Source organism: Prionailurus bengalensis, chromosome B3, assembly GCF_016509475.1.
Source record: "Prionailurus bengalensis isolate Pbe53 chromosome B3, Fcat_Pben_1.1_paternal_pri, whole genome shotgun sequence".
Classification (NCBI taxonomy): domain Eukaryota; kingdom Metazoa; phylum Chordata; class Mammalia; order Carnivora; family Felidae; genus Prionailurus; species Prionailurus bengalensis.
Window position 1 is genome coordinate 133358998 of NC_057355.1, and position 12811 is coordinate 133371808.

The 12811-nt window shown below is 46.7% G+C and overlaps 1 protein-coding gene across 6 annotated transcripts in view; it reads right to left on the reverse strand.

Moving 5' to 3' along the window:
• Positions 1 to 1274: 1274 nt before the first annotated feature.
• The window catches only part of FOXN3 (forkhead box N3), a 400702-nt gene continuing 389165 nt past the window's right edge, over positions 1275 to 12811 (reverse strand). For all 6 annotated transcript variants that reach the window (XM_043556816.1, XM_043556818.1, XM_043556817.1 and 3 more), the window contains one exon: positions 1275 to 8099. In XM_043556816.1, the coding sequence (XP_043412751.1) occupies positions 7550 to 8099 (550 nt within the window). In that variant the 3' untranslated portion in view covers positions 1275 to 7549. The remainder of the gene's footprint in view (positions 8100 to 12811) is intronic.

A 12811-nucleotide genomic window follows, 5' to 3' on the forward strand; every position in this document is an offset into this window, starting at 1 on the left:
ACTGGTGTCCTTTCCAATTAGTCACCTGGCAGTACTCTGAACTTAACTGCAGTAAGATTGCCACTGCTTAACCCGCAGGAAGCTCGGCTCCAGAGACACTGGCCCCAACCCCCTTGGGGGGCCACTTAAGCACCTGAGCATCCGCCTTCCACAGCAACTCAGGGCTCCTCTGCCATTAGCTTTCAAGTCCCTTCAAGCTGACTCTACCTGTCACCGTCACCCAGCGGTCACTGGGATAGAATTGGAGCTACAGGAACGCGTCTTGCATTAAAAAAGAACTGCCTCCCGAGGGTAGCCTATGGATCGTTAACAAAAGTAACGTGCGATTTTTTTCCACTGCTGTGGCATCATTTCAATTCTTTGCCAGTAGTCTCCCTTCTCACTTAAGCCATATTGTAGCCCAGAGGTCTTGTGTTGGGGTCTTCACTGCAGGTAACGGCTACCAGATTTCCCTCCTCTCTTCCGTGGGATGGTCAATATCCCCTGGAGGTCAGATCAGAATGTTGGAGGTGTTATTGTCTGGACACAGTCCCCTCAAATATTCGGATACTCAATCCGACTGGGTGGTGACAGATGAAATCCTAGAGGAAGAAAGTCTAGGGGTTAGAAAAGTTATCCCAAGAAGTCTTCAGGGCCTGGGATAGGCCGGCAAGGCTCTAGCCCCAGAGGAGAATTTTCGTTTATTGCTTGAGAGCTTCCAAATGAAGGGCAGAATCGCTTTTAACCACAAGCCTGAAGTTCTGTGACGGGAGACTGGCTGTCCAACAACTCTTCAGAGCAAGAGCTGGGATTCTGAGACGCACGGGTTCTCTGGCTCTGGCTGGGAGTTTGTGTTATTTGCTAAAGGTGTGTCACTTTTTTAGAAAAAAACTTTATTTTGAGAGAGAGCACAAGCAGGGGAGGGGCAGAGAGAGAGGGAGAGACAGAATCCCAAGCGGGCTCCGCAACACCAGTGCAGAGCTCGACGTGGGGCCGGAACCCACAAACTATGAGATCATGACCCGAGCAGAGATCAAGAGTCGGACGCTTGACTGACTGAGCCACCCAGGCGCCCCAAAAGGTACGTGGATTTTCTTTCTTTCTTTTTTTTTTTTTTTTTTACAAGGGAAGCAGTCAGGAAGATGGGTAGGTACCGTAAGTGTGGCTCAGACCCTAGAACCGAACTGTAAAAAACAGAACACACACCCTAGTGCAGGTTAAGAAATATAAATGATTTTACTGCTCAGCATTTGCATATGGAGACGCAGCACACCCAATAATACGTGGCATCGTTCTTCAATTGATGCAACTCAGTAATTTTTATTGCAACTGGAAGACAATACATCACAGAAACTTTATGGTAGGTCTGGGGAAAAGTGTTATTTACAATAAATGATGAAATAGTTTGTCTTTGGCAATATGATTACATATGAAGAATGCGAAATGCAAGTATGGATGCCTCCAAAGCGACACCATCAGGTCCCTAAGTTTCGGCTGATTGTGCAAGCCTCCACACTGCTCCTTTAGGTAACACAAACGCAACTGAACATCACTTCCTTTTTCCTTTATGGTTCTCCCTTTCTATTCATGATATTGGCAGTTTCATACAGAAAATACAGGAAAAAAAAATTGGCTTTTGAAAAATTATTACTCTAGTAAATTAGAATTTGGCCATGTAGGTCTATTGGCCGGCGAAGGTCAGATGACCCTAAGCATCGATAGGTGCTTGGTCTTCTGATTGCTTTATCACTGTTATTTATTTTTTTTCTTCTGTAAAACAAAAATGAAATTCAGAAATGTTACAGAATCAGAGTATAAAAAAAAATGTACAAGTGTATAATGCTTCCCAGACACACCCGGAGACTCCCCCCCCACCCACATTTTCACCATGGCAGGTATTAGTAGTATGAATAACGAGCATGAAACTGGTTACTGAATCAGCTATGAGCTTCGACGGCCTCAACATACATACTCAAGAAATGCTTTATGTTTAAATAACTGAAATTGTGCTAAGTTTCACCTAAAAAAAAAAGTGTGTGTGGGGGGGGGGAAGTTTGGGGAACTCAGGCCACAGTAATGAAGGGATGAAATACAATTTGTAGGTTTGATAGGCTCACCATATCGAAGTCTGTGCGAATCCAATATGGAGTATCAGTTATTTGCAAAAGGTAGGGAAGGCTGTTCTCAACTTTTGCAAATGAAATACAGTGGAAAAACACTGTTGAATATATCCCAAATAGTCTTGATTTCAACGCTAACAAAACGAACAGGAAGGGTACTTGTGAGCGTATCACAGTAAGTCAGAAGTGATCTTTCACCTAGGTCTGATTTCAAAAGTACGACAGACAGCAAAATGCAGCACCATAGACACATCGGTTTTCGGCCACTAAAAGATGAATCGTTTTGAAAATCGTATTTTCCTTCCTTAATTTTTGGTCAGTGAAGCTAGCACTTGTTTGCTGAACTGTGGAAGAATTTCAAGGTCACACGCATTATTCATGATAAAGCAACCGAGCTGACGAGTCTGTGCTTAATTCAAGAATAACCAGTAGAAGAGAGAGAAAAAACAAGGACTTAACCACCTCCGGTGCTCTCTCAGAGGAAGAGGGGTTAACAGATGAATTCACAAAGGTAGGCGGGTCTATACAGAACACTGAATGCCATGTGTAAATCCTCATGAAACTCCAGAAACAGGAACACCACACAATGTATATACTTTGATTTACACATTCCGTTACAAAGAAAAAAGACACCATTACAACTTTGTAACTGTGTTAACTGCAATATAAACCAAAGTCCCGAGTTTGGAAGGTAACTAAAAGAGGGTTATCACTTAGGTTATATAGCAAAAGTGTTGATGTATATTATATATAGTAGTATAAATAATAAAAAAGTATTATTTAAATTAGATCACAGTGCTGCATTATGTGCATAACAGTGTTTGATATAGTATTGGAGGGCTGGGACCTAGGACACTAAGGATTTAACTGTCAACACTGGTAAGTCACAATCAAGAGGGGACACAGAGTTCAAATGTGTTCTTTTGGTGGCAAAAATCCTGAAGATGAAAGAAAAAATACTTCTCTACAGAAACATAAAAATAAATGGCAACATCTGGGCAGCTGTGATCCACCAGAAAGAAACGAGTCCCAAACCTGAATCAAGTTTAAAGGGAAAAGAGAAGTCACATTGAATTTGATCCGATCCCCTGTGGAAAACCCTCCCATGTAGGTCACTTGTACAGAACTCTGATTCCTTCTCCAAAAGCCCTTCAAGGAGAGGCCAAGAGCCCACACGCGGAGCGTGGGGTAATTGAAACGTGAGTTGGTAGCACTCGATGCTGTGCCCAGCGCGTCCCGAGGACTGGGCTGGGCACAGAAGCCATCTGGACGGTTTTCACTCTACAGAGCCCACAGCCTGAAGTTGTCCCCGGGGCGGGAACGCCACTCAGTGCAAAGGCGGCTTCTAGAATTGCCCTGTGGTAGTTACTGCCGCACCCAGCAAGGACCAGACTCGTCGAGCGCCTCTATGAGAAAAATCAGCTCTTGGGAAAAGCCTCCGACACATCCCTTCTTAAAAACTCAGCCCCAAGACTGAAACCTGCCACAGTCGTCTTGGCCATCTCAAACCACCACCTAAATGTGGGTTTGGTTCATTTTAGTTTCGAATAGACAGCTTCACCAAAGAACTCTTGAAACGTATATTGGTTAGAGAGGGAAGGGAAGTAGGAGCTTATGGTATATAATAAGGCTGGGAAAAATCTATGATGCAAACCCTTTCCACGTAGTACTAGATAAAGGTAAAAGACAATTATAGTAGCATAAAAATAACTGTCTATGTGTATACCATTTAAGGAAAAAGAGCTACAGTCTCTTTCTCTTAAATGTGTCCGAGGGCCAACAGCAAGTAACTGTAGATGTCGTGGTGCTGATGTATTCATGGTTGTTTTCCAAAGCGTCTTTAAATATTGCTATAGTTCCCCGTCTCCCCCTCCCCCCTGCCCCATGTGAGTACGTGAGATACTGGAATGACACACGAAATGCCACTTCTCCCAGCAGGAGAAATGAAAGCAAAAACACCACACCCCTTGAACGGTGCCCAGGCGATCTGTCAGACTAATGAATACATATGCTAGTTTTGGAAGCTAAAGGAACACCTGACGTTTGGGAAGTAATTCCAAGACTAAAGTGAGTTACACTGGAGCAAAATATTCTTTCACAAATAGGCTTGTGCTTAAATTCTCTACTGCTCTTGGAGGAGGGAGTGAGAGAGGGTGCCTCCTGCCCCCTGGCGTGGCGAGGGACGTGGACAACCTCATTCTGCAATGACTTCACTACAGACGGCCACATACACGTCGATACTTTTTTTTTTTTTCCTCAACAGTCAAAATACAAAGTTAAACACAATTGAGCCATTGTTTTGGTTATGCATAATGTGTATGCCTCCAAAAACAGAAGAAAAATAGAAAAAAGTACCCTCACTAAAGTTTCCCCTGCAAGCCACCCAGCAGCCCCTACAGAGGTGCCGAGGGAGACTCAGGAAAATAACACTTAGAAAGCTGCCCGATGAGGTATTTATGCAAAGAGAGTGGTTCTGGAGTTAAGAACACACTTTTATAAGATAGTTATCTATTTCTCAAAGAGATCAGAAAAGTAAATCACACACATTGCATTTTCTTATTTTCTAAAAGAGGCCTTTGCTCCTTTAGAAAAATGAAGTGAGGGGAGACAGCCCACGGGGGGGGGGGGGGTTAACTGGAAGAAGTCCCCGCCAGAAACAGTCCTGGATGTCTGCCTCTGCCTTTCAGGAGGGAAGTCTAAATCTTATCCTGGGGGGTGGGGTGAGGGTAGGGGTCGGGGAGGGGGGGGGGGTGGGTGTCTCCTGGGTTCGGTCAGGTGACAACACGAATCCAAGTGTCGCTCAGGCTCCACGGCTGACACGGCTTTTGGGGCATCAGATATTTGGGGAGATGGAGGGAATAACACATCCTCTCCCCCATCTACACCCGGAACAAATATGCTGGAAGTATCTGAACTCGACCTGTCACAGGGATGTAGACTTTTCTTTCCCCAGGTTCTCTTTTCGGCAACCCAGAGGAAGCAAGTCGCGGGGTACGCGCCAGATGCTTCCCTCTGTCCTGGCTGATGGAGCTCCTGACCGCGCCTGCTGCTGGCCGATGGGCTCTGCAGTGGCCCACGACGGTCCCGTTTTTAAAGATCACCGTCTCCCCGGGCCCCCCCTCCCTCCCCCTCACCACCACGTCCTGAGCCACGATAGTGGGTGTTCCTGTTTATGTTTTGAAATTCCCCTCCACGTGGGTGGAAGATTTCAGAGATTTCTCGTTGCATCTCCCAAGGTAATTTCTTTTAGGCAAAGATAACAGGAGTTTCTGGTCTGCGTGACATCATCCGGTTGTCTAAATTCAGCCCTCACAATCTAGGCGGGCTTCATTCCAGGCTGGTTGGTGTGCACGGTACAGGTGGCCGGCCCCTCCTTCCCACTGTGAGATGGCATCACAGGAAAACTGTCTGGGGCTGGTCCTTCCAACACCCATGTCACTTTCTCCTTCACGCGTACCCTAACTCACACCCTCATCCAATAAGGCCCATTAGCGTGCTTCCCCTTCTTCTGGCGAATTTGCATAATTATTCACTGCCTTCTTTCTAGAACCAAATCCTGGTAATGGTTTTCTCAAGTCGGCGTCCTAGAAATTCTCGATTCTATCATACACACTCACTACTAAGTTTGCCCTCAAATTATTGCGTCATGGTAAACATGTACAGACAAAGAGAAAGGACACACTTTTCAACAGAGAATCAGGGGGTCGGGGGCTGAAGTGCAGACAAGGCAGTACAGAGCTCCACCATCCAGGCCCTACCAGAACACGAAGATATTTTCTATTGCAGAGTAAGATTCCCCAACAGTCAGAATTTGTCCCTGAAGAAGGTTAAACCTTAAACACCTGCTTCAAAAAACCAAAACAAAATAATTGGGGAGAAAAAAAACAAAACAAAAACAACAGAAAAAAAATGAAAGAAAGAAAAAAAAAAAAACCGAAAGAAACTCTAAGCCTAAGGGCTTAAAAATTAGAGGCATAGCCTTTTCTCTATTTTCTATATTTATATGAAAATAATTCATGCTTCATGCTAAATACATTATTTACCTTACAAGAACTTTGTTATTTTTGAATAAAAAAAAGTTTGTGTTTTGTGATTTTTTTTTTTTTTTTTTTTTTTGTTTTTCTTTTTTCAAAGGAATCCATGCATTGTGGATCAGAAATTTCTGCGGGCTACACTGGCTGAATGTGGAAATCATTGATTTTGCAAAGATGAATCCTGACTGGCATTAATTGCAAACTCCACTCTGAGGGCAGTACAGGAGTTTTTTTTGCTTTTGTTTTGCCGTGTTTTACTTTTGTTTGTCCGTCAATGTGCCTTTGATCTTTTAAAAACACACCGCAATACTAATGGCAGCTTGTGTAGCTTTTTTTTTTTTTTTCCCCACTCGGATCAAATAGTTTTGACAGACAGAAAAAGATCTGTACCATTATTTTCTTCCTTGACAGCTATTGTAATTTCCTGGACTTGATTTTCACTTGGGCAGTTAAGAAGAGCTCGTTTTCTGCATCAGTTCTCTCTCTCATATTTGTGTGTGTGTGTGTGTGTGCGCGTGCGCACGTGTGTGTGCACATGCGTGTATAGGTGTGTGTGCAGGGCCAACCTCAGGCTTATGGCTTGTGGAACATTCTCTTAATACAGAACAAAATTCAAAGATTAGCAACATCACTAAAAATTGACCCACTCTCTCATTAGTCACTGACACCTGGTATAAACGAGTGGTTCAGTGTCCACCTCCTAACATGCTACTAGGCTCCACAGCGAAGAAGCACAAAGGACCGGAGACCGTCCCCCACTCCGTCCACCCATCCCTGCACACTTCATGGCCACGCCAAGGCTTTTCCTGGCACGATTTGATGCCCGGCGCTACAAGCCTGGACCTGCTTCCAGGGGACCAGGACTCTTCCTTCTCCCCAGTTGCCTTATATGCATTCACTCAGCAAACCCAGCTGGGTGGACATCCTGACCTTTTAAACCTAAGGGTTGGGCCTGATCGATGGTTACTTTGCACACGTGCCTTCTAGGTGCCGAATGTGTGTTCCCGTGGCATGATCGTTGGCATCCCTGCGGATTCAGCCACGTGTTTCTGACAAAGCTGGAGGAAGCAATGGTAATTTTGGCTTTTTCGTTGTTGTTGTTTTTTTTTTGTTTTTTGTTTTTTTTGTTTTTGTCTTCAGATAATGAAAAGCTTTTGTAAAACAGCTGAGTGTCAATATGAGTTCTATGGCTTCAATCTCCTTTAAAAATAAAATTCTTAAGGGTCCAAAACAAAGGAGGGGCAAATTAAAAAAAAAAAAAAAAAAAAGGAAAGAAAAGAAAAGAAAACCAAACCAAAAAAAAAAAAAAAAAAAGAAAAAAGTAATAAATTGCTGATATTGCCACAAATCATTAGAAATCTCCTGACATGCTAAAACCAAATGGCCGAAAGTTCAAAACAAATCAGTGACTTGTTTTTAATTTTTCGTGGTTTCCTTTTGCTCTTTCTGCCCCTTTGCCGTCCGATTGGTGATGTTATTCAAACAGGACCGAATCCCTGCCAAGTGCAGGAGCGAGCCCGCCGCCTCTTTCATCTCCTCGTCGTCGCTCTCGGGGGGCTTCTCCGTGCGTCTCTTTTTGAGGGGCAGCGTGTCGCTGGGGACCTTCCTGGCCTTGGCCAAGTGCTGGCGCTTCTTGTGCAGGGCCGCGTAGCCGCTGTCCCCCAGCGCGTCCTTGGCCTCCTTCGGGCTGTGTTTCCGGTCGTCCTCCTCCGTTTCGCTGTGGCTCTCGTGGCTCTGGAAGCTGCCCTCGCTGCCCTCGCTGCCCTCCTGGCTCCCCTTGGTGGCGAACTCGTAGTGGTCGTCGGCCGAGGAGGAGGAGACCGAGTCGCTGGCCGGCGACGTGCTCCTGGCGGTGGAGGACTTGGCGCTGCTGTAGTTGTGGTCCTCCTTGGGGTCTCCGCTGACCACCGGGGAGCCGCACGACGGCTCGCTCTCAGTCCGCAGCCGGCAGCCGCTGAGGCCGTTCCTGCGGACGGGGCGGCGGGGAGCGGGGTGGGGGTCACAGAGAGGACACAGGTTAGCGGCAGCGTCTGCGCATGCTCGCGCATGCGCACCCAACCCGCCCGCCGCCCAACCTCTGGTGCTCCGCCCGCCTGCGGGCCACACGATACCCTGCTTCGCAGAGCGGGTCCGAGTCCTGCCCCCCCCCCCCCCCCCCCCGTCCCCCACCCCGGCCTCCTGGCTCATCCCATCGCCCGCTTTTTCACTCCGTGTGCGCACAGACGTCAAAACAACACTCTCCTATTAAACCATCAAAATCAAGCTGTGCTTGGGTTCGCACACCTGCTAACACCGTGGAGTAGGCACCGCCAGGCGATGCTGGCTGGGTACTTCAGGGACACGAGCCCGCGCTCTTCCGGAGCTGCGACACGAGGGGCCTTTTGTCAGGGGACTGAGCCCAGTGTTCAGCCGAAAGAGATAACCTGCCACGTGGTGACAGCTATTCACTCGCGCTTGCCCTGCCTCGTTCATTCTGTAAATATTCACTGAACACCTAATATGAATGCACGGCCTTAGGGAGGGTCCTGGGGAGGCATCCGCGGCGGAATCAGATACAGACACTGTCACAAAGATGCTCAGAGTCGAACAGAGAAGCAAGTCGTGGTTACATCACCGGTGAGAGAGAGGGCACTAAGCTACCACCTAACTACGCTTACCACCTGCCAGGCGCCACGCGCCGTCCGCAGGGACGGTTGCACTGAACTCTGTGACGTGGACAGGAGCATCCCTGTTTTACCGATGCTGGAAGAAGGGTCTGGAAAGCCACACAACTCAGAAGCAGCAGAGCTGGATTAGGACCAAAGTCTGATTCTCAAGATGGGCTCTTGATGCAATCTGACGGACTCTCGCTGTTTTTCTGATTTCCCTATAACTAGGTCCCTTCTGTACAATCCCATCAGGACCCGACAGCACTCACCACACCTGATCATTGTGTGGTGGGTGTCTTTATGTCTGAATGATGACCTGAACTGTCTCGTGCTTCATGCTGGCAAGGGGAAGAGTGACTGCACCCACTTCACTGTGGGGCTGGGGACGGGAGAGAACGCCCCCATCTGTCTGGACCAGTGCCTGGTCTAAGGGTGAGGACGGTGATGTTCATTCCTGCTTAGGCCACACATTCCCAAAGGTGGGCACCCATTCTGCGTGGACGGTAGCTGTATTTTTGCCAGTGTCCAGCACACAGGTGTTCAGAAGAGGCAGTGCGGTGGTCAGAGATGAACGCGCACAGGAGGGAAGGGTTACTTCGAGCTGGAGGGGATAGACAGAGGACAAGGAAAAGGTCTGTGGAAGATATGGTGTATGACTTTGGACATGAAGGCTGAAGGTTTGGGCAGGGAGGAGAGATGTTCTATTGTACCATGCTGGCCCCGTGTCCTGTAAGTGTATCCACCTGATGATAAGCTTCTAGGAGACCTGGGGAACATGAGGGCACTTTTCTTTCTTTGCTAACACATCCCCAACCGTAGGCACTCCTTTTGTGTTCCTTTCACAGAGAGCACTTCCCACCGTCTTTATGAGCTGCGCGATGCCTTGTTCCATGTCTGTGCTTCCCATTAGAGTGTTAGCTCCACAAGACAGGGCCCAGTCATGTTCTGTCCCCCAGTGGCTAGCATGTGCCAGGTGCAGAGTGCCTGCACACAAGATAATACTGAGCAAGTGTAGGAGCAGAAGGAATTGTGTGGCTGAGAGAATGAAGTGTGGGAAGATGACTGTGGGTCTCCACCAACACGTCTTACTGGGCAATCCCTGTACATATGGCACCTGCAGAAAGGCTATGGGGTTAGAACAATAAGAGTCGGTCACGAGCTGTTACCCTTTCTTTCCTGGCATCCCTGTGGGCCTTCAGGCTCAATGAGACCCTGGTTGCAGCCCAGAGAGAAAGTAAAAGGGGGGGAGTAGAGTCCTTTGTGTAGCAGGGAGTGAAGCCAAGGAGTCTCTCCTCCTTCTGGTGTTCCAGAGGCCCGAGGTTCTCTGCTAAATTTAAGCTGGTGGTTGAAAATCCCACTGTACTATGCACCAGCAAAACACCTGAGGGCCATTACCCAAATTCAGTCGTTGCTACATGCCTTGAGATCATCAGGATCAACCCCAACAATGACACTGCTGCACAATGACAATTCATTTGCACAGTGAAGTCCTAGCAGTCTCCAGAAGGGCCCCAGATTGTGTCCTGCATTCTGCGATCGCAGATCTATGACCCCCTCCAGCCAGTCCTTCCAGAAAGAGCCTGGCTTTCCTGACAGGCTTCTGTTCACATCCTGGCACTGCTTATTAGTGACTTCCAGCGGGTCCATGTCTCCCTTACAGGGCAGGGTGATGACATGAGAAGTTCTCAGCACAGAGGATGGTTCTCAGTGGTGCCTGAGAATTCTGGCTTGGTTTCCCCTGTTGCTGTCAGACAGTTCACCCCCGCTTTCTGTTGCTGGGACATGCTTACCTGAGCACTCTTGTTTTCCTTCTATTGTGGGTCAGGAGGCTGATGGGGACACAGCATAAAGTAAGAGGAAAGAGGCCCCGAGAGAGAAATTCCTCACGGGCTTGCCTGTAAATGCAGCCCCTGAGCTTTGGGCAATGGCCTCTGCGATATCTATTTTCTGCACACTCCCTGTTTCTTGGCTCTGTCTTGGGTGCATAAAAGTGGCTAGGAAAAGATTACTTTGAGGTGTTTCCAAATATGAAACTCCATAAACGTAACTAATTGCACAGGTAGCTATTAATAGCTATTAAACAAATGAAACTGAAAGTCTCGGATAATGGTTCTCTTGATCTTTGTTGTTGCAGGTAACTGCTGTAAAATCCAAAATAATTAGTCCACGGAACTAGCAGAAAACAGTCTCAGAGTGAACCCGGTGACACTTGGAGGAGTAAACTGGGCTATGGTTGGCTTTCCGAAAATCAGTTTAGTTCTGAATCCTTATTTTTTAACAACATGAGGCTTATCATTCACTTCACTACCACAGTTAAGCAAAACAGGATACCTCTGAGCATATATGGCGAAAGAGAGAAGGGGAGAGAATCATGGGAGCAAATGAGTATGAAATAAGGAAAGTGTTGTCAAAGCTAATTCTTAGTGAATCTAGGTGAAAGGCATATGGTGTTCATTGTGCTTTTCTTTCTCCTTTTCCACAGGTGAAGAAATTTTTTTTAAATAAAAAGTTTGGAGTAGGGAGTAGGAGATGTATACCAGAGTGACAGCACTGATAGAACATTCTAGTTCCAGACAAGCGGAAAGGTTCTGGGCCTGACAACTTCTCTTTCTTAAAGGAGATAAGCACATATGAAAGACGTACTAAGGACACACTACCATCAAATGGAGAAGAGAAGAGAAAATCACTTCTGCAGCCCATGAAGTGAGTGTTATATAGGGCAAGGTCTCTGGTACTGCCTGGAACCACACACTGCATGCCAACAGCGATTCCATAGACCACGTGCCACGATACTGGCCTGGCTCAGCCGTTCCACAGATAAACAAACAGAAACTAAAGAAGTGTCCCATGACTTGTCCAAGGTGCCTCGGCTAGTTCTCAAAGACCGCTCAAGCAGGAATTTGAAATGTCTTTAGGTCTCTCTCGAGAAAGGAAGTGTACTGATAGGAAACCAATACGCCCACTGACCATATTTCTGGATAAAAACAGGTATGCAGATGTGACTTCAGGGAGCAGGAATTAAAATATAAATGCATCTCTCTCCCCGACACTGTAGCATGGGCACAGAATCCATAAATTCCACACCAACTCAGCAGGAAGCGACAAGCTCCTTCAATGATTAATAACTTGATGCCATGTTGTTTATGGCGGCACAAGCCAGCCGCACCGACTTGATGTCAAACGCCTCGTCCTGCAGGGGCTGTCATCATAGGACACCACATACTTAAAAGAAGGAACCAGTCATCCTGAACACGTTGGAAGGTAAATTTCTAACCACCTCTTCAAAGCTCATTCATTAGAACGAACACGTGATACATCTGAAATGCCCGCCATTTTTCAGACTTCTCTGAATTTAGGTGTGACACCATTTTCAATGATCATGTTAGCATAAATTAAAGCCATTTGATTTTACTAGACCTCGACAAAACCGAGTGTTATTAATCTCAAAAACCTGGTATTCATTCACTGGTCAAATCAATAGGTAATATCGAACATAAAAGGTGAGAACTCACATTAGTTCAGGCCGAGAATGAACAATGCTTGCGACTAACAAGTCAAAGTACAGCTTCTGATGGGACATGGCCATCTTGTATCTTCTCTATCGGTTCATTATTGGTCCCACTACAGTAGAACCCTATGTAACACCTCCACCTTTCACCTGTGCACAAGGTTCTCTCTGGAGCTGACGGCTTTAAATCTAGAGACTATCATTTAGGGTGAAGTTGTCTGCCCAAGGGGTTGACTTGAGAACTCTTGACTTTGGCCAAGCATGCAGTTAATGGGATTCTTCACCAGTGCTGGAGCTAGTGCAGTTCTTTGGTCTAAAACCGACCACAGGTAGAAAGACATGGATGAGAAGAGATGGCCAGGGAGTTCCACGTCCAGCTGGGTGGCAGAGAAGACATCTAGAAGACACTCTTCTGACTACCCCAGAAAAGATTTTGGATGAAGTACAGCAACATAGTTTTTAAGTCATGGCTGGTTTTGCTGGAAAATAAGGGAATCTTAGAAACCCAGGCAAACACACTTG